Source organism: Lucilia sericata, unplaced genomic scaffold, assembly GCF_015586225.1.
Source record: "Lucilia sericata isolate MDLA Ls3-8-SP2 unplaced genomic scaffold, ASM1558622v1 Contig000690F_arrow, whole genome shotgun sequence".
NCBI classification, from domain to species: domain Eukaryota; kingdom Metazoa; phylum Arthropoda; class Insecta; order Diptera; family Calliphoridae; genus Lucilia; species Lucilia sericata.
Window position 1 is genome coordinate 185,001 of NW_023994693.1, and position 20,240 is coordinate 205,240.

Consider the following 20,240-nt stretch of genomic DNA (forward strand, 5'->3'; position numbering starts at 1 on the left):
ATATTTATTTTGTTATTATGTGTGAAAATTAATTTGAATAAATAGCGGAAATGATAATTAGTACTTAAGACATTTTTATGTTAATTTTTCATAAAGTTTTCCAAGGATTTCTCTATGTAGTGAACTAATTCAGTTCTAATTTATTTCTAATTAAGTTCCGTTCTAGTTCAGTTCTAGTTCAGTTCTAGTTCAGTTCTAGTTCAGTTCTAGTTCAGTTCTAGTTCAGTTCTAGTTCAGTTCTAGTTCAGTTCTAGTTCAGTTCTAGTTCAGTTCTAGTTCAGTTCTAGTTCAGTTCTAGTTCAGTTCTAGTTCAGTTCTAGTTCAGTTATAGTTCAGTTCTGGTTCAGTTCTGGTTCAGTTCTAGTTCAGTTCTAGTTCAGTTCAGTTCTAGTTCAGTTCTAGTTCAGTTCTAGTTCAGTTCTAGTTCAGTTCTAGTTCAGTTCTAGTTCAGTTCTAGTTCAGTTCTAGTTCAGTTCTAGTTCAGTTCTAGTTCAGTTCTAGTTCAGTTCTAGTTCAGTTCTAGTTCAGTTATAGTTCAGTTATAGTTCAGTTCTGGTTCAGTTCTAGTTCAGTTCTAGTTCAGTTCTGGTTCAGTTCTAGTTCAGTTCTAGTTCAGTTCTAGTTCAGTTCTAGTTCAGTTCTAGTTCAGTTCTAGTTCAGTTCTAGTTCCGTTCTAGTTCAGTTTCTAGTTCATTTCTAGTTCAGTTCTAGTTCAGTTCTAGTTCAGTTATAGTTCAGTTATAGTTCAGTTATATTTCAGTTATAGTTCAGTTATAGTTCAGTTCTGGTTCAGTTCTAGTTCAGTTCTAGTTCAGTTCTAGTTCAGTTCTAGTTCAGTTCTAGTTCAGTTCTAGTTCCGTTCTAGTTCAGTTCTAGTTCAGTTCTAGTTCAGTTCTAGTTCAGTTCTAGTTCAGTTATAGTTCAGTTATAGTTCAGTTATAGTTCAGTTATAGTTCAGTTATAGTTCAGTTATAGTTCAGTTATAGTTCAGTTCTAGTCAGTTCTAGTTCAGTTCTAGTTCAGTTCTAGTTCAGTTCTAGTTCAGTTCTAGTTCAGTTCTAGTTCAGTTCTAGTTCAGTTCTAGTTCAGTTCTAGTTCAGTTCTAGTTCAGTTCTAGTTCAGTTCTAGTTCAGTTCTAGTTCAGTTCTAGTTCAGTTCTAGTTCAGTTCTAGTTCAGTTCTAGTTCAGTTCTAGTTCAGTTCTAGTTCAGTTCTAGTTCAGTCTAGTTCAGTTCTAGTTCAGTTCTAGTTCAGTTTCTAGTTCAGTTCTAGTTCAGTTCTAGTTCAGGTTCTAGTTCAGTTCTAGTTCAGTTCTAGTTCAAGTTCTAGTTCAGTTCTAGTTCAGTTCTAGTTCAGTTCTAGTTTAGTTCTAGTTCAGTTCTAGTTCAATTCTAGTTCGGTTCTAGTTCAGTTTCTAGTTCAGTTCTAGTTCAGTTCTAGTTCAGTTCTAGTTCAGTTCTAGTTCAGTTCTAGTTCAGTTCTAGTTCAGTTCTAGTTCAGTTCTAGTTCAGTTCTAGTTCAGTTCTAGTTCAGTTCTAGTTCAGTTCTAGTTCAGTTCTAGTTCAGTTCTAGTTCAGTTCTAGTTCAGTCTAGTTCAGTTCTAGTTCAGTTCTAGTTCAGTTCTAGTTCAGTTCTAGTTCAGTTCTTAGTTCAGTTCTAGTTCAGTTCTAGTTCAGTTTCTAGTTCAGTTCTAGTTCAGTTCTAGTTCTAGTTAGTTCTAGTTTAGTTCTAGTTCAGTTCTCGTTCAGTTCTCGTTCAGTTCTGGTTCAGTTCTGGTTCAGTTCTAGTTGAGTTCTTAATTCAAACAATGGCCTGCCTCCTGCAATTGGTGTTATTGGATGGGCCTCTTCTTTGGGCCTCTTCAACACCGACGTTGGAGGTAATATCGCAGAGTATTATGGGAGGTAAACAGGTGCTTGAGGGAAGAGAATTATTATACCAAAAGATGTAATCCTAAAGCCTTGTTTCGAATCGTCTATGTACCTGTTTAAAAAATATATATCTGTCTTACCCTTATTACATATATTAGCCATCATGATGTCAGTTGCCGTCCCACTCCGGTGGAGATTTATATGGATGGCCTCTGTTATGGCGGTCCAATAAACTCTCTTCTTGCAAACAAATTTCTATTAACCTTTTATTTAAGATTATCATTATTGACATTCACAATACTTTTTATATTACATTTACCCAACCATACACAGTGTAAACACCTAATTACGCATCATTACATGTTACAACACTTAACATTTATTGTCGTCGTTGCACTAATGGACATTTGTTTTTATATGTATTGACTTCTATTTGTAGTCAAAGTGATGTAGACAATTATCGTCTACATCTAGAAAAAAGAAAAATTGAAGGTCATAAACATTAATGAAATCAATTGTGAATGGGGTAACAAAACAATATAACGTATAATTTTTCATATTTAATTAATAAATAATACATTTATTACTTATACTAATAATAAATACTTATATTGTGATGAAAACCCACACAATATCTGGGGATTTTTGCACATTTATATGAATGTTTGTTTTTTAAGTATGTTCGTATAAGGATCAGAGATGGCAAGTTGCTACTTTTGTAATAATAATAAAACTTGGAATTTTGATTAGTTTTTTAACGATAGATTTTTAAATTAATTGGTTAACAAACATTAATATCTTCTAAGTTTAAATTGTCAATATCCCTCTTATAATGTGTAATAATATTGAGTTTCCCATCTTTGCTTTAATGTGCAAAATAAAATTAATCTCACTACTTAAGTTTTCCTTGGAAAAACAAATATGTTTTCATTATAAAAATATGTTTTTTTTAATACAAATATTTACACATTTATAATAATATTTTCAACATTTTGAAACTCTTAATTTTCATGTTTTCTAAAAATAAATTGAAACGTGTTGTGTTTACTTAAATGCCAATATTTTAGACAATATTTTGCAAAATGTTAACTTGCCTACCAAATGTCTTATATCTTTCTCAAGAACTTTTAAGAAAAGCCAATAAACTCTTTATATTTTATATGAAAACCTTCAAATTTTACACATAAACGTTTATGAGAACTTTATAAGCAGGAGAAATATTGAAGGAGTCCTTCAGAGGGATACCTTTAAGAGCAATTGAAAATACACTTAAGCCATTTTGCAGATAAACGTACGTAATGACAAATTCCTTTTAAAAATTTACAAAAAAAAAATAACCATGTAAATAAATAAAATTTTAAAGTTTAGACATGCAGTTAATACTAGATGTATTATTAAAGGTTAAAGGTTAATTTCAACTTAAATCAAATCAAAAATATATTTGTCAACTCCATAACAATATAATTACGTTGTAAACCATGTAATAAATACATGTATCACAATTTCATATGTATTCCTATAAATAACCTACTAATTACAACTCTTGTAATGATTGTTTTCAAACATTTTTACCGTTTCATACTTAAATGGACTTAGAAAAAGTTTATAAAACTGATATATTTATAACTACGACAAAACAAAATAACAAAAATAACAACAATTTACTAAATGATTCATTAACTTATTTAAGACAACCACGTACATGCGTTGTCTATTTTGATATGAGTGAGTGCCATTTAAAGGCAACACCGACAACTAAGCATTCAAACCACCCACTACCATTCATCAAGATAAAATAGCTACAATAACTACACGAAAGTAGAAAATAAATAAAAAATAGGAAATTAAAGTCGTTCATGTTGGAAAATATTATAACCCTACACCACCCTACAGCAATAACTTATATTGAGGGAATTTCCGTTTCTCTAGACTATAGTCAAAACTATTGTCTATAGTCCAATTATAGACTATTCTATAGTCCAGACTATCTGACCATAGACTATTCTATACTCAAGAGTACAGACTATTTTATAGTTCAAACAATAGACTATTCTATATTCCAGTCTATAGATTATTCTATAGTCCAGACGATAGACTATAGCACAGACTATAGACTATTCTAAAGTCCAGGCTATAGACTATTCTATAGTCCAGACTATAGACTATTCTATAGTACAGACTATAGACTATTCTATAGTCCAGACTATAGACTATTCTATAGTCCAGACTATAGACTATTCTATAGTCCAGACCATAGACTATTCTATAGTCCAGACTACAGACTATTATAAAGTCCAGACTATAGACTCTTCTATAGTCCAGACTATAGACTATTCTAAAGTCCAGACTATAGACTATTCTATAGTCTAGACTATAGACTATTCTATAGTCCAGACTATAGACTATTCTATAGTCCAAACTATTCTAAAGTCCAGACTATAGACTATTCTATAGTCCAAACTATTCTAAAGTCTAGACTATTCTATTTATAGTCCAAATTATAGACTATTCTATAGTCCAGACTATAGACTATTCTAAAGAACAGACTATAGACTATTCTATAGTCCAGACTATTCTATAGTCCAGACTAGTCTATATTCCAGACTATTCTATAGTCCACACTATTCTATAGTCCAGACTATAGACTATTCTAAAGTCCAGACTATAGACTATTCTATAGTCCAGACTATAGACTATTCTATAGTCCAGACTATAGACTATTCTATAATGCAGACTATAGACTATTCTATAGTCCAGACTATAGACTGTTCTATAGTCCAGACTATAGACTATTCTATAATCCAGACTATAAACTATTATATAGTCCAATCTATAGACTATTTATTAGTCCAGACTGTGGACTATTCTATAGTCCGGACAATATACTATTCGATAGTCCAGACTATAGACTATTCGATAGTCCGGACCAAATACTATTCTAGTCCAGACCATAGACTATTATATAGTCCAGACCACAGACTATTCTATAGTCTAGACTAAAGACTATTCTATAGTCCAGACTATAGACTATTCTATAGACCAGACTACAGACTATTCTATAGTCCACACTTAAGGCCAAACTGTATTCCAGTCCTGTCGATTGTATAATTAATACTATCAACTTATTGGTGTAGGGTATAGTGAAAGTATAAAAATAATATTGAAAAACAGTGATATAAATGGGGCTTTTAAATGGTTTTAAAAGGAGACTTCCTGGAATATACATATGTATGTATAACAATGTTTAAACAAATTTTTCTCACAAATTTTGAATATCTTTATACCAATTTTAAGCTGATGTATATTTTGTTATCTGAAGAATTTTAAACATTGTCCCACTGTGTATTGCATTAAATATTTAACGTGTGTTCAAAGGAATAAATAAAAATATATACTCTCATGTGAGTTTATTAATTCCCCACTTTATTTTATTTGTTGTTTATTTAGTTTGTTTTTTTATCTTTTTGTTTGTTTTAAATACAATTATTTTGTTTTTGTTGATTTTCGTAGAATCAATAAAGAACAAATGGCGTGAAAACCTAAGAGACACACTCGCATATAACCCAACCACCCACTGCTATAACACCAACAATAATTGCTCTTTTTCATAAGCTTTCGTTTGACATATAAGAACAACAACAAAAATAATAGGAACATTAAAATATTCAAACAAAACTGTGTATAAAAATAGCCAAGTATGTATTTTTATACACAAAAAGGATTAATATGAAAATAAAAAAAGAAACACACACACACACAAGAAATTGTTGCGAGTGCTTGTGTTCATAGATTAGATTGAGAGGATTAAGTAAATGTCATACATCTACTACTAAAAACAATAATAATAGAAACTTGAATAACAAAACAAAACACACATGAAAAACATAGAAATGAGTTAAACAACGACGCATGTCATGTTCAACGAAAAAAAAGTTTTGTTTTCTATTACTTATTTGAATATTCTTACTTAATTTCTTCGTTTGTTTGTTTCTTTATGTCGTTGTTTACGAAAGAAGTTTAAGTTTTGTTACGGTTAGAAAACAAAAAAAAATAGAAATTGTAACCGTTATAAAAGACACATACTATTTTGAAAAGTAGCAAATATAGTTTATAACGGTAACAATATCTGAACACAGTGTTGACAAACTGTTACTCATTCGAGATAAAGTAGTTTGTTAAAGTAGGTTAGGATAAGCTCAAAAACTTAGATTCCAGGACGTAATTCTTTAGAATTTCCCAATCAGTCTTTCTGAAGGATGTAATATCTGGAATAACATTGGTCCCAAGATATTTAGATCTATATTCGATGAAAAATATTTTCTGTGACTGATAATTTTTACAAGTTTGATATTTTAAATGGACATTTATATGAAAAACTCTATATGGAAGTGCGCAATTGCGAGATTTTATACATTTATTGTGATTGAAAACCTATACATAGATGATATTATGCCAATAGATGGCGTCATTGACTCATATTAAAAAAAATACAATATGGCTAAAGAAAAACCATTATTTACCCAAAATTTGGTGAAATAAGTTTTTAAATTTTTAAATATTATATTCAAGCGGAACATTAAAGCAAATACCGGTAGAACTGGGAGACAAATCGGTTCCGGGGGTCTTCGTTGAAAACCCAGAAATTAAATAAACTAACGTCTACTTAATCACAACAGTCACTTCCAGGTAGATGTCCATGCAATGAGGCGATATGGACTGTTAAAAAACCCTTACCGAATACTTTTCCAGAACAAAGCTTTTCTTCATTTGAGTACCAATAATCGGAAGCGAAAAATAAAAGTACTTAATATATAGTTAAGGGATCTCTAGGAAGTGGTCTTACTAATGTTAATCCTTTCGACACAACGACAGCTGAATAAATAAAACAGCAATTGCTTAACTTTACTAAATTCTTTAAACATTTATTACTATCGCTTTAGATTTTAAATTAATAAAACTTTAATCTTTAACCTAAATTACTAAAATATAATTAAAACTCCATCTCTCTTTTATAGTCTTGATAAAACAAGAAAAACATATACAAAATAAAACTAATAAATTATAGGCAAATCAAATTTGTTAAGAATGCCGACAATTTGCTAATATTCTTCTTAAATATTATAGCAATTAATTTAATTTCTTTTCATTGTTTTAACATTGTATTTCCTTTTAGGTATTAATTCAAAACAACATTGATGTTCCACCAAATTACTAAAATCTAATTCACTCCCTTACATTAACCCCCCTCCCTTGCTTGTGTGCAATCTTATTAAATAAGAAAAGGACACATTTTTTATTGACATTAACGAAGAATATGTTTATGTATACAACAACATCAACTTAAAGAACAACAACAACTAATCTGCAAGGAGTAAAATTTTTCTAGAAATAACAAAAACCAAATACATTAAAGAAACAGAAACGCATATGCCGAAAATTGTCAACATCATCATCACCATCTATGTTGCGAACAAGAACAACAACGTCGTTATCATTGAACTTTAACAGCAGTAAGAGGGGGTGTTGTGTGCGTACTTGCCAAAAAACTGTATTGCTTTTAGATTTGTTATTGTTATTTTTCCTCTGTGTTTATTTTTCGTTTAGCCATCTCTTTGTTTACTTAAAGCACGAGTTATCGACGACCAAGATAAGAAGGGGGAAATGGGTTTATAAGAAAAGGATGAAAACTTAATAATAAGTAAGAAAGTAGAGTCGGTCATATTCGACTAACTAACTAACTAACTAACTAACTAACTAACTAACTAACTAACTAACTAACTAACTAACTAACTACTAACTAACTAACTAACTAACTAACTAACTAACTAACTAACTAACTAACTAACTAACTAACTAACTAACTAACTAACTAACTAACTAACTAACTAACTAACTAACTAACTAACTAACTAACTAACTAACTAACTAACTAACTAACTAACTAACTAACTAACTAACTACTAACTAACTAACTAACTAACTAACTAACTAACTAACTAACTAACTAACTAACTACTAACTAACTAACTAACTAACTAACTAACTACTAACTAACTAACTAACTAACTAACTAACTAACTAACTAAACTAACTAACTAACTAACTAACTACTAACTAACTAACTAACTAAACTAACTAACTAACTAACTAACTAACTAACTAACTAACTAACTAACTAACTAACTAACTAACTAACTAACTAACTAACTAACTAACTAACTAACTAACTAACTAACTAACTAACTAACTAACTAACTAACTAACTAACTAACTACTAACTAACTAACTAACTAACTAACTAACTAACTAACTAACTACTAACTAACTAACTAACTAACTAACTAACTAACTAACTAACTAACTAACTAACTACTAACTAACTAACTACTAACTAACTAACTAACTAACTAACTACTAACTAACTAACTACTAACTAACTAACTAACTACTTAACTACTAACTAACTAACTAACTAACTACTAACTAACGAACTAACTAACTAACTAACATAACTAACTAACTAACTAACTAACTAACTAACTAACTAACTAACTAACTACTAACTAACTACTAACTAACTAACTAACTACTAACTAAACTAACTAACTAACTAACTAACTAACTAACTAACTAACTAACTAACTAACTAACTAACTAACTAACTAACTACTACTAACTAACTAACTAACTAACTAACTAACTAACTAACGACTAACTAACTAACTAACTACTAACTAACTAACTAACTAACTAACTAACTAACTAACTAACTACTAACTAACTAACTAACTAACTAACTAACTAACTAACTAACTAACTAACTAACTAACTAACTAACTAACTAACTAACTAACTAACTAACTAACTAACTAACTAACTAACTAACTAACTAACTAACTAACTAACTAACTAACTAACTAACTAACTAACTAACTAACTAACTAACTAACTAACTAACTAACTAACTAACTAACTAACTAACTAACTAACTAACTAACTACTAACTAACTAACTAACTAACTAACTAACTAACTAACTAACTAACTAACTAACTAACTAACTAACTAACTAACTAACTAACTAACTAACTAACTAACTAACTAACTAACTAACTAACTAACTAACTAACTAACTAACTAACTAACTAACTAACTAACTAACTAACTAACTAACTAACTAACTAACTAACTAACTAACTAACTAACTAACTAACTAACTAACTAACTAACTAACTAACTAACTAACTAACTAACTAACTAACTAACTAACTAACTAACTAACTAACTAACTAACTAACTAACTAACTAACTAACTAACTAACTAACTAACTAACTAACTAACTAACTAACTAACTACTAACTAACTAACTAACTAACTAACTAACTAACTAACTAACTAACTAACTAACTAACTAACTAACTAACTAACTAACTAACTAACTAACTAACTAACTAACTAACTAACTAACTACTAACTAACTAACTAACTAACTAACTAACTAACTAACTAACTACTAACTAACTAACTAACTAACTAACTAACTAACTAACTAACTAACTAACTAACTAACTAACTAACTAACTAACTAACTAACTAACTAACTAACTAACTAACTAACTAACTAACTAACTAACTAACTAACTAACTACTACTAACTAACTACTAACTAACTAACTAACTAACTAACTAACTAACTAACTAACTACTAACTAACTAACTAACTAACTAACTAACTAACTACTAACTAACTAACTAACTAACTAACTACTAACTAACTAACTAACTAACTAACTAACTAACTAACTAACTAACTAACTAACTAACTAACTAACTAACTAACTAACTAACTAACTAACTAACTAACTAACTAACTAACTACTAACTAACTAACTAACTAACTAACTAACTACTAACTAACTAACTAACTAACTACTAACTAACTAACTAACTAACTAACTAACTAACTAACTAACTAACTAACTAACTAACTAACTAACTAACTAACTAACTAACTAACTAACTAACTAACTAACTAACTAACTAACTAAACTACTAACTAACTAACTAACTAACTAACTAACTAACTAACTAACTAACTAACTAACTAACTAACTAACTAACTAACTAACTAACTAACTAACTACTAACTAACTAACTAACTACTAAACTAACTAACTACAACTAACTAACTAACTAACTAACTACTAACTAACTACTAACTAACTAACTAACTAACTAACTAACTAACTAACTAACTAAACTAACTACTAACTAACTAACTAACTAACTAACTAACTAACTAACTAACTAACTAACTAACTAACTACTAACTAACTAACTACTAACTAACTAACTAACTAACTAACTAACTAACTAACTAACTAACTAACTACTAACTCTAACTAACTAACTAACTAACTAACTAACTAACTAACTAACTAACTAACTAACTAACTAACTAACTAACAACTAACTAACTACTAACTAACTAACTAACTAACTAACTAACTAACTAACTAACTAACTAACTAACTAACTAACTAACTAACTACTCCTAACTAACTAACTAACTAACTACTAACTAACTAACTAACTACTACTAACTAACTAACTAACTAACTACTAACTAACTAACAACTAACTAACTAACTAACTACTAACTAACTAACTAACTAACTAACTAACTAACTAACACTACTAACTAACTAACTAACTAACTAACTAACTAACTAACTAACTACTAACTAACTAACTAACTAACTAACTAACTAACTACTAACTAACTAACTACTCTAACTAACTAACTACTAACTAACTAACTAACTACTAACTAACAACTAACTAACTAACTACTTAACTAACTAACTAACTAACTAACTAAGACACTGGGACCATATTTTGGATCATTACAAACAAACATCATCACAAACGCATAATACGCACGCTTACTATAGTTCTTGTAGGTTAAAAAAACTGTTACAGCAGCAATATTCGTGTTTTTCCCAAATGATAAGGATGTTAAGCACAAAACAAAAACTATATGTACCGTTAAATTTAAAACAAAACAAATACTCCCTCACTCAGGAAAAATCACACACAACAAACATATGTAATATGATCCCATCACCCACTCACAACCCCCAATAGAGAGGTAAAGAACTGTACGAGAAAGTAAAGGAATGAAATAGAAAAAGGTATAAAAAGAGAGAAGTCAAGAGTTAAATGACATGCGCCCTTTGTTGTTAATTAACAATAATTTTATATTAAATAGTAATTTAAAAGAATGTCTTATGAATTAAAATACATATATAAATTTATTAATATTGTTTAAACTTTTCTACTTTATCTGTTTAAATCAAATGTATTTGGCTTTGAGCTCTTGCTCCTTGAGCTTTCGCTCTCTCATTCTCTCTATCTCTCATTTTATTTTTGTCATTGTAATACACATAGTAGTTGACAGTATCCTTGTTTTCCTTTAAAGTTTCAGTTCCATTTCAACCACAATTCGCAGAGGTAACCACAAACGAAAGTCAAGAAATTCCTTTAGAAAATAGAAAATTATTTTGGGAAAAATTGTTTTTAAAACATAAAAAGTGTTTCAAATAAAAAGTAAGTTTAATTAAGAAAATTAATTTAAAATAAATCAGACGAAAATAAAGTGCTCTAAGAAAAAACTTGGAAAAAGACGTTGATAATATTCAATTAAAAGTGAATACATTTTGTTGAAAATTGATTTTTCCAAAAGGACCAAAAAACCAAATTACTCACTCCCCAAATTACAGGTAATAATGTGATATATACACAATCCCTGAACATAAAGAAACGGAATCAAAACCAATTATAAGAAAATTTACACATAGCAAAATAAAAGATATTAAAGTTATAAAATTTTATCAAAAACCTGGCTAATATCATACCAAATATCAGATATGATTTTAACATGCTTAAGACCTCTGAAAAGTAATTTATTTTGAAGTTTATTTAAACTTTTTATACATTTTGCAGTACAAGTCGATGTTTTCCCAGTACTTTGCATTATAAAAATATTAGTTTTTCAGCCACTCCCTTTAAATAGGTCAAATGAGGACCGGTTAAAGTTTGAGCAGGCTTGTTTACAATATGTAGTAGATATCTGCAGAGGTAAATATTTATTAACATGAACATAAGAAACGTGTAGATCTGTTTAGTACAGCAATTAAAGTTTTATTTAAATTATAAAGTTATTTGTGATGGATGAATGAAAGTAAACTGAATATCGAATAAAAAATAACCAAGTTAATGGATTTTTAATAAAGAGCTTTTCAAAAAGAAATGTATGTATTATCCAAAGAGCAACTACAAACCGAAATTTAAAAATCTGGTTTCGTTACGATATTCTGCAAAAAAAACACTTAAATACCGCTTTTTATGTCGTGATATGGCTTTAGAAGTCATGGAATGAGACTGGACATTCATCCGGATCTTCTGCAGAAGAAGTACCCTTTTCATACTCATTTCATATCATATTACTTCAGAAAGTTGGGGGAAGTTCTAGTTCAGTTCTAGTTCATTTGTAGTTCAGTTCTAATTCAGTTCTAGTTCAGTTCTAGTTCAGTTCTAGTTTAGTTCTAGTTCAGTTCTAGTTCAGTTCTAGTTCAGTTCTAGTTCAGTTCTAGTTCAGTTCTAGTTCAGTTCTAGTTCAGTTCTAGTTCAGTTCTAGTTCAGTTCTAGTTCAGTTCTAGTTCAGTTCTAGTTTAGTTATAGTTCAGTTATAGTTCAGTTATAGTTCAGTTTAGTTCAGTTCTAGTTCAGTTCTAGTTCAGTTCTAGTTCAGTTCTAGTTCAGTTCTAGTTCAGTTCTAGTTCAGTTCTAGTTCAGTTCTAGTTCAGTTCTAGTTCAGTTCTAGTTCAGTTCTAGTTCAGTTCTAGTTCAGTTCTAGTTCAGTTTCTAGTTCAGTTCTAGTTCAGTTCTAGTTCAGTTCTAGTTCAGTTCTAGTTCAGTTCTAGTTCAGTTCTAGTTCAGTTCTAGTTCAGTTCTAGTTCAGTTCTAGTTCAGTTCTAGTTCAGTTCTAGTTCAGTTTCTAGTTCAGTTCTAGTTCAGTTCTAGTTCAGTTCTTTGTTCAGTTCTAGTTCAGTTCTAGTTCAGTTCTAGTTCAGTTCTAGTTCAGTTCTAGTTCAGTTCTAGTTCAGTTCTAGTTCAGTTCTAGTTCAGTTCTAGTTCAGTTCTAGTTCAGTTCTAGTTCAGTTCTAGTTCAGTTCTAGTTCAGTTTAGTTCAGTTCTAGTTCAGTTCTAGTTCAGTTCTAGTTCAGTTCTAGTTCAGTTCTAGTTCAGTTCTAGTTCAGTTCTAGTTCAGTTCTAGTTCAGTTCTAGTTCAGTTCTAGTTCAGTTCTAGTTCAGTTCTAGTTCAGTTCTAGTTCAGTTCTTCTTCAGTTCTAGTTCAGTTCTAGTTCAGTTCTAGTTCAGTTCTAGTTCAGTTCTAGTTCAGTTCTAGTTCAGTTCTAGTTCAGTTCTAGTTCAGTTCTAGTTCAGTTCTAGTTCAGTTCTAGTTCAGTTCTAGTTCAGTTCTAGTTCTTTCTAGTTCAGTTCTAGTTCAGTTCTAGTTCAGTTCTAGTTCAGTTCTAGTTCAGTTCTAGTTCAGTTCTAGTTCAGTTCTAGTTCAGTTCTAGTTCAGTTCTAGTTTCAGTTCTAGTTCAGTTCTAGTTCAGTTCTTTTCAGTTCTAGTTCGTTTCTAGTTCAGTTCTAGTTCAGTTCTAGTTCAGTTCTAGTTCATTCTAGTTCAGTTCTAGTTCAGTTCTAGTTCAGTTCTAGTTCAGTTCTAGTTCAGTTCTAGTTCAGTTCTAGTTCAGTTCTAGTTCAGTTCTAGTTCAGTTCTAGTTCAGTTCTAGTTCAGTTCTAGTTCAGTTCTAGTTCAGTTCTAGTTCAGTTCTAGTTCAGTTCTAGTTCAGTTCTAGTTCAGTTCTAGTTCAGTTCTAGTTCAGTTCGTTAGTTCAGTTCTAGTTCAGTTCTAGTTCAGTTCTAGTTCAGTTCTAGTTCAGTTCTAGTTCAGTTCTAGTTCAGTTCTAGTTCAGTTCTAGTTCAGTTCTAGTTCAGTTCTAGTTCAGTTCTAGTTCAGTTCTAGTTCAGTTCTAGTTCAGTTCTAGTTCAGTTCTAGTTCAGTTCTAGTTCAGTTCTAGTTCAGTTCTAGTTCAGTTCTAGTTCAGTTCTAGTTCAGTTCTAGTTCAGTTCTAGTTCAGTTCTAGTTCAGTTTCTAGTTCAGTTCTAGTTCAGTTCTAGTTCAGTTCTAGTTCAGTTCTAGTTCAGTTCTAGTTCAGTTCTAGTTCAGTTCTAGTTCAGTTCTAGTTCAGTTCTAGTTCAGTTCTAGTTCAGTTCTAGTTCAGTTCTAGTTCAGTTCTAGTTCAGTTCTAGTTCAGTTGTAGTTCAGTTTAGTTCAGTTCTAGTTCAGTTCTAGTTCAGTTCTAGTTCAGTTCTAGTTCAGTTGTAGTTCAGTTCTAGTTCAGTTCTAGTTCAGTTCTAGTTCAGTTCTAGTTCAGTTCTAGTTCAGTTCTAGTTCAGTTCTAGTTCAGTTCTAGTTCAGTTCTAGTTCAGTTTAGTTCAGTTCTAGTTCAGTTCTAGTTCAGTTCTAGTTCAGTTCTAGTTCAGTTCTAGTTCAGTTCTAGTTCAGTTCTAGTTCAGTTCTAGTTCAGTTCTAGTTCAGTTCTAGTTCAGTTCTAGTTCAGTTCTAGTTCAGTTCTAGTTCAGTTCTAGTTCAGTTTAGTTCAGTTTCTAGTTCAGTTCTAGTTCAGTTCAGTTCTAGTTCTAGTTCAGTTCTGTTCAGTTCTAGTTCAGTTCTAGTTCAGTTCTAGTTCAGTTCTAGTTCAGTTCTAGTTCAGTTCTAGTTCAGTTCTAGTTCAGTTCTAGTTCAGTTCTAGTTCAGTTCTAGTTCAGTTCTAGTTCAGTTCTAGTTCAGTTCTAGTTCAGTTCAGTTCTCAGTTCTAGTTCTAGTTCAGTTCTAGTTCAGTTCTAGTCCAGTTTTAGTTCAGTTTTAGTTCAGGTTTAGTTCCGGTTATAGTTCAAGTTCAGTTCAAGTTCAGTTCAAGTTCATTTCTAGTTTAGTTTAGTTCAGTTTTGGTTAGCTCTGGTTTAGTTCTAGTTCTGTTCTAGTTTACACAAGACTATACACTTGACTACAGACTAATCTACATATATATTAGACTATAGACTAGACTATAGACTAGACTGGACTATACTATAGACTATGGACTATACTATAGACTAGACTGTAAACCAGACTATAGACTAGAGTAAAGACTAGACTATAGAACAAAATGAGAACAAACCTAAGTTCTCATTTCGAATTTGGTTGAACTGCTTTCTCAAGAGAGAAATATTCTTCGAGAACATTCTTAAATTGTGGAAGCATCAGTCAATCATTTTAATTTAAAATTTAAATGTTTTCAATTTATCATATGTACATTATTTACGTGCAGATAATTATTTAATTAAACATTTAAATCATTTATTTTTGCATTTAAACTGAAATTACGTATTTAATATTTATAATAATGGATGGCATGTTGATTTTTCTTTCATTTTGTTTTTCTATAATTTACAGACCACAATGCTGAGTAATTGCGTTGGTAATTGCGGCTTTAGTGGACCCCCACCGCCGGACACTATACTATTAATGCCACCACCACCATTACCATCATTTCTATTACCCAAAACTGCTGCTTTAGTGCCGACCACCAATGATTCCCATCCTTGTTTCGCAACACTCATGTGTGATCCCAATCCACATCCCCGTGAAAGTGGCATGGAATTTGTTGAGTTTACTGGAGCCAATAGCAACGGTTTGGAAAATACCTGGTTGTTTGTATTGATTTCATCGTGTGTTGGTGTTTTAATATTGGGTGGACTACTGGCTGTTATTCTATTGAAATGTCGCGAGTAAGTTGAAAAGGCTTAAATGGTATTTGAGCATAACGTGTTGTTGTTAATAATTTGTGTGGTTTTTATGTTGTTGTTGTTATTATTATTGCAGTACTCTCTTCTCAAGCTGTAATTTAAGCTATCACGATAGCAATATTAAACAGGGCACCATGTCAGCTTTGGGTGAACCCTCAAAATCGAATCCTTTTATGGCTGGTGGTATTTTATATCCCTGCACTTCGGCCAATAGTCGTGATACTTTACAGAGTCAATTGGCCAGTGATAGTCGCCTATTGTGGGCCACCTTAACACCGCATGGTACACGTCATTTTATTTCCGACTATCCGGCAACAAGTGCACAAGATGTTGCGGGTCACTATGAGGTTGTCGACTATCGTGCCAAAACACCAAATCAACCATATCGTGATTATGTTAAACGTACTCCTATTAAGGTAAGTTTTTCGTGTATTTTAAGGATTGTAATTTGGTCTTCTTTAGGGCTTCTGTTGGGAGTTCAATAGCCTGATTTTTTTTAGTTATTTTAATTATATATATATTAGTTTTTTGTACAGAAATTCGATAGACCTATTAATATAGAAATTATTTTATTTATTAGTAAATAATTTTCCCTTAAAATTTGACTTTAAAGTTCTTTCTTTAACCTTAGTTTAAATAAGATATCAGGATAGAACAATTAGGAATACTAGCTATACCCCTAGTCCTATTCATATTCCCTAGTCATGTTCCTAGTACTCTTTCTAGTCCCAGTCCTATTTTTAATTCTCTTTCTAGTCATATTCCTAGTTCCATTCCTAGTTTGTTAGTAAATAATTTTCCCTTAAAATTTGACTTTAAAGTTTTTCTTTAACCTTAGTTTAAATAAGATATCAGGATAGAACAATTGGGAATACTAGCTATACCCCTAGTCCTATTCATATTCCCTAGTCATGTTCCTAGTACTCTTTCTAGTCCCAGTCCTATTTCTAGTTCTCTTCCTAGTTCTATTCTTAGTCCTCTTTCTAGTCCTACTCCTAGTCTTCTTTCTAGTGCTAGTCATAATCTTACTTCTTTTCCTAGTTGTATTCCTAGTTCCATCCCTAATCCTGTTATAAGTCCTCTTTATATTAATATTCCTAGTTCTAGTGCTATTCCTAGTCTTATTCCAACTTTTAGTCATATTCCTAATCCTATTCCAAGTCTTATTTCTAGTCCTATTCCCAGTCATATTCCATTCCTAGTCCTATTGCTAGTCCTATTTCTAGACCTAATCCTAGTGCTAGACCTATTCCAATTCCTAGCCCTATTCCTAGTCATAGATCTATTCATATTCCTATTCCTAGTTCACTTTCTAGTTTTATTCCTTGTAATCTTTCTAGTAATATCACTAGTCGTATTTCTAGTTATATTTCAAGTCATACTAAAGGTTTCATTCTTAGTCCTATAACTAGTCCCATTTCTGAAACTATTTCTATTTTTAGTCTTCTATTTGTAGTCCTATCCTTAGTCCTACTGATAGTTCTATTCATAGTCCACTTTTTAGACTTTTTCCTATCCTTAATCCTATTCTTGGTTATATTTCTTGTCTTCTTCTAGTCCTGATCTTATGATTACATTTCATACAATTCATTTTCTTTCTTTCAGTCCTTCGACAACAATGGCTTTATCGACTACGACTATGAAGATCCCACTCCCCTAATGGATTCCTATCACGACGATATGGACTCCGGCTATCAAGAGCCTCAGGAAATTCTCAACTCCATGCAGAGAGCATCACCACGTCCTCGAGTCTCATCGCCCACACGTATAGATAATCCCAATATGGCACCACTAAACTACTATCCTTCGAATCCACGTACTCATCAGTCTAGTGCAGCCAGTACACTACAACGTCCGACCAATTTCAATACAACTGCCACACTCAACAGGAAGACCACCACCATGAATAGGCGCATCAGTGATGCTTCTTCATATAATGGACAGAATATATAAGTTAAAGGAATAGCATCAACAAAGTTTATTTTAAAAAGGTTGGAATAATTAAATATTGAAATTAATATGATTTGTAATTGATTTAAAAACGATAAAAAAAAGTGGTTTCGGTTATGCAAGAATATAAAATCAAAGAGGAGCAGGTGATAACAAACTCAAATCCAAACGCACAGTCGAAATTACAACGAAACACGAATTTTTATTTAAAAAAAGAAAAACTCAAGCAAACATTTACAATAAGAGATATTAACACCAACAAAAACATGATTATTTTAAACAATAATTATTAACAGTATAAAAACAAATTCATAGCAATATTTTAACTTTTTACAAAAGTTATAAGCAACTAAAAATTATTTCTTTATTGCCTAAAAACTTATTCAACTTCTAAATTATAAACATACAATTCATCTTTAAGAAGATGGAGAGGAAAATAAAAGAATTTAAAACGCATTTTCTTAAAAACGCTTCTACTAATTAGCAATATTATTAAAGTTGTAATTTAGTTAATAAGCAAGTGAATTAATTTTTAACTGAAAATATGAAACTAAACTATTTTATTTTCCGTCGTCCCTAAAAACGAACCTTTAGCAACCAGACATGGAAAATTGGAATCTTGAAATTTACCAAAAATAGTACTTTTTACACTTTTTAGTACTTTTTAGACTATCGATTTTACTATATATTTATGTATTGACTTAACTTTGAACTAGAACATAGACCAGACTGTAGACTAGACTATAGTCTAAACCATAGACTACACTATAGACTAGACTATAGACTAGACTATAGACTAGACTATAGACTAGACTATAGACTAGACTATAGACTAGACTATAGACTAGACTATAGACTAGACTATAGACTAGACTATAGACTAGACTATAGACTAGACTATAGACTAGACTATAGACTAGACTATAGACTAGACTATAGACTAGACTATAAACTAGACTATAGACTAGACTATAGACTAGACTATAGACTAGACTACAGACTAGACTATAGACTAGACTATAGACTAGACTACAGACTAGACTATAGACTAGACTATAGACTAGACTATAGACTAGACTATAGACCAGACTATAGACTAGACTATAGACTAGACTATAGACTAGACTATAGACTACACTATAGACTACACTATAGACTAGACTATAGACTAGACTATAGACTAGACTATAGACTAGACTATAGACTACACTATAGACTAGACTATAGACTAGACTATAGACTAGACTATAGACTACACTATAGACTAGACTATAGACTAGACTATAGACTACACTATAGACTAGACTATAGACTAGACAATAGACTAGACTATAGACTAGACTATAGACTAGACTATAGACTAGACTATAGACTAGACTATAGACTAGACTATAGACTAGACTATAGACTAGACTATAGACTAGACTATAGACTAGACTATAGACTAGGCTATAGACTAGACTATAGACTAGACTATAGACTAGACTATAGACTAGACTATAGACTAGACTATAGACTAGACTATAGACTAAACTATAGACTAGACTTGACTAGACTATAGACTAGACTATAGACTAGGCTATAGACTAGACTATAGACTAGACTATAGACTAGACTATAGACTAGACTATAGACTAGACTATAGACTAGACTTTAGACTAGACTATAGACTAGACTATAGACTAGACTATAGACTAGACTATAGACTAGACTATAGACTAGACTATAGACTAGACTATAGACTAGACTATAGACTAGACTATAGACTAGACTATAGACTAGACTATAGACTAGACTATAGACTAGACTATAGACTAGACTATAGACTAGACTATAACTAGACTATAGACTAGACTATAGACTAGACTAGACTAGACTATAGACTAGACTATAGACTAGACTATAGACTAGACTATAGACTAGACTATAGACTAGACTATAGACTAGGACTATAGACTAGACTATAGACTAGACTATAGACTAGACTATAGACTAGACTATAGACTAGACTATAGACTAGACTATAGACTAGACTATAGACTAGACTATAGACTAGACTATAGACTAGACTATAGACTAGACTATAGACTAGACTATAGACTAGACTATAGACTAGACATAGACTAGACCTATAGACTAGACTATAGACTAGACTATAGACTAGACTAACTAGACTAGATAGCTATAGACTAGACTATAGACTAGACTATAGACTAGACTATAGACTAGACTATAGACTAGACTATAGACTAGACTATAGACTAGACTATTGACTAGACTATAGACTAGACTATAGACTAGACTATTGACTAGACTATAGACTAGACTATAGACTAGACTATAGACAAGACTATAGACTATACTATAGACTAGACTCTTGACTAGACTATAGACTAGACTATAGACTAGACTATAGACTAGACTATAGACTAGACTATAGCCTAGACTATAGACTAGACTATAGACTAGACTATAGACTAGACTATAGACTAGACTA

At 30.9% G+C, this 20,240-nt stretch overlaps 1 protein-coding gene across 3 annotated transcripts; it reads left to right on the forward strand.

The window, feature by feature from the left end:
• Positions 1 to 7,369: 7,369 nt before the first annotated feature.
• LOC119607375 lies at positions 7,370 to 18,491 on the forward strand. Of its 3 annotated transcripts, XM_037961249.1 has the most exons (5): positions 7,370 to 7,397; positions 7,475 to 7,568; positions 15,441 to 15,775; positions 15,870 to 16,209; positions 17,399 to 18,491. In XM_037961249.1, the coding sequence occupies exons 3-5, from the start codon at positions 15,447 to 15,449 to the stop codon at positions 17,744 to 17,746; spliced, it is 1,017 nt and encodes a 338-aa protein (XP_037817177.1). In that variant the 5' UTR covers positions 7,370 to 7,397; positions 7,475 to 7,568; positions 15,441 to 15,446; the 3' UTR covers positions 17,747 to 18,491. The 3 variants fall into 3 exon arrangements, with proteins under 3 accessions (XP_037817177.1, XP_037817176.1, XP_037817178.1); XM_037961248.1 differs by lacking the exons at positions 7,370 to 7,397; positions 7,475 to 7,568 and adding an exon at positions 11,363 to 11,479; XM_037961250.1 differs by lacking the exons at positions 7,370 to 7,397; positions 7,475 to 7,568 and adding an exon at positions 11,366 to 11,383.
• The last annotated feature ends 1,749 nt before the right edge of the window (positions 18,492 to 20,240 follow it).